At 48.5% G+C, this 1,038-nt stretch overlaps 1 protein-coding gene across 1 annotated transcript in view; it reads right to left on the reverse strand.

Annotated features, from left to right (window-relative positions):
• Nucleotides 1-1,038, reverse strand: part of LOXHD1 (lipoxygenase homology PLAT domains 1) — a 158,805-nt gene that overhangs the window by 81,845 nt on the left and 75,922 nt on the right. The window contains exon 18 of the mRNA XM_019652717.1: nucleotides 837-1,033. Within this exon, the coding sequence (XP_019508262.1) occupies nucleotides 837-1,033 (197 nt within the window). The remainder of the gene's footprint in view (nucleotides 1-836; nucleotides 1,034-1,038) is intronic.

The following is a 1,038-nucleotide window of genomic DNA, read 5'->3' on the forward strand; positions in this document are numbered from 1 at the left end:
TTTTAAAAAATTTTGATTTAAGCTCATTACCTTCAAAATACCCATCACTACACGAGATCATTCCCTCGAGTGTTTTTTGATGGACCGTCTGAAATAGCGTGAGGTTCTCTGAGAGGGGAAGGGGCAGGAAAGGTGAGGTCGCAGACAGGAGGCTTGTCACCCTCTGAATTTCAACAAGCCATACCCTGAGAGGCGCAGGTGGTAACACGAAGCCCAGCTCAGGTATTCCTAGAAACGTTTCCAACCTTCAGTTCAGGGCGTTAGACCTGTGCTTCTCCAGAGGAAGTGCTTAGACCACCTGCCACCGGACCACCTGGAGCCCTGATGGAAGGAGACTTTCTGAAGCAGAATTTCTCTGGTGTGGCCAGGCTGTGTGCATGGACACAAGCTTCCTGGGCATAGTGTTGAAACACACTCAGGTTTGGAATTGGAAATGACTTCCAGGCCCTCTTTTCAGTTCTTCTTTCTCCCCGTTTTCCTCCCTGCACATATACCAGGGTCCCCTTCTCTGGTATCTGAGACCCAGGTACATTGGTCCTGGGTATGGAGGTAAAGAAAATGTTGGGACTACAGCGACTAAAAATATGCATTCCATCCCCAAAGAGACTCCGGAAGCTTAACCACTGTTCACATATCTTCTGCAGCTCTAGGTCATAGCTGGAAAACAATGTACCTCACCAACCCCCAAGTAGGTACTTTTTTTTCCTTCAAAATGGGTTCATCCGTGTGTGTGTGTGTGTGTGTGTGTGTGTGTGTGTGTGTGTGTGTTCCCATGTGTAGCTATCTGCAGGGGAATGGGTGAGATGATGTTGTATGGTCCCGGAAAGGAGACTTACAGTTCCAATGTTCAGGGTCTCGATGGTGAACTCGTCCACCTGGTTACATTCAAAACGTTTTTTCAGGTTGTTGTCGGAGGCAAGAAGGTCTTGCTTGATGGTGTCGGATTTGTCCCCATAGAGCTTGATGTAGACTTGGGAATCTGTGCTCGCCTCAGGGACGTCCCCCGTCTTCAAGCTGATGTGATAGCGGAAGTCTGAA

Source organism: Hipposideros armiger, unplaced genomic scaffold (genome assembly GCF_001890085.2).
Source record: "Hipposideros armiger isolate ML-2016 unplaced genomic scaffold, ASM189008v1 scaffold_186, whole genome shotgun sequence".
In the NCBI taxonomy this organism is placed as follows: domain Eukaryota; kingdom Metazoa; phylum Chordata; class Mammalia; order Chiroptera; family Hipposideridae; genus Hipposideros; species Hipposideros armiger.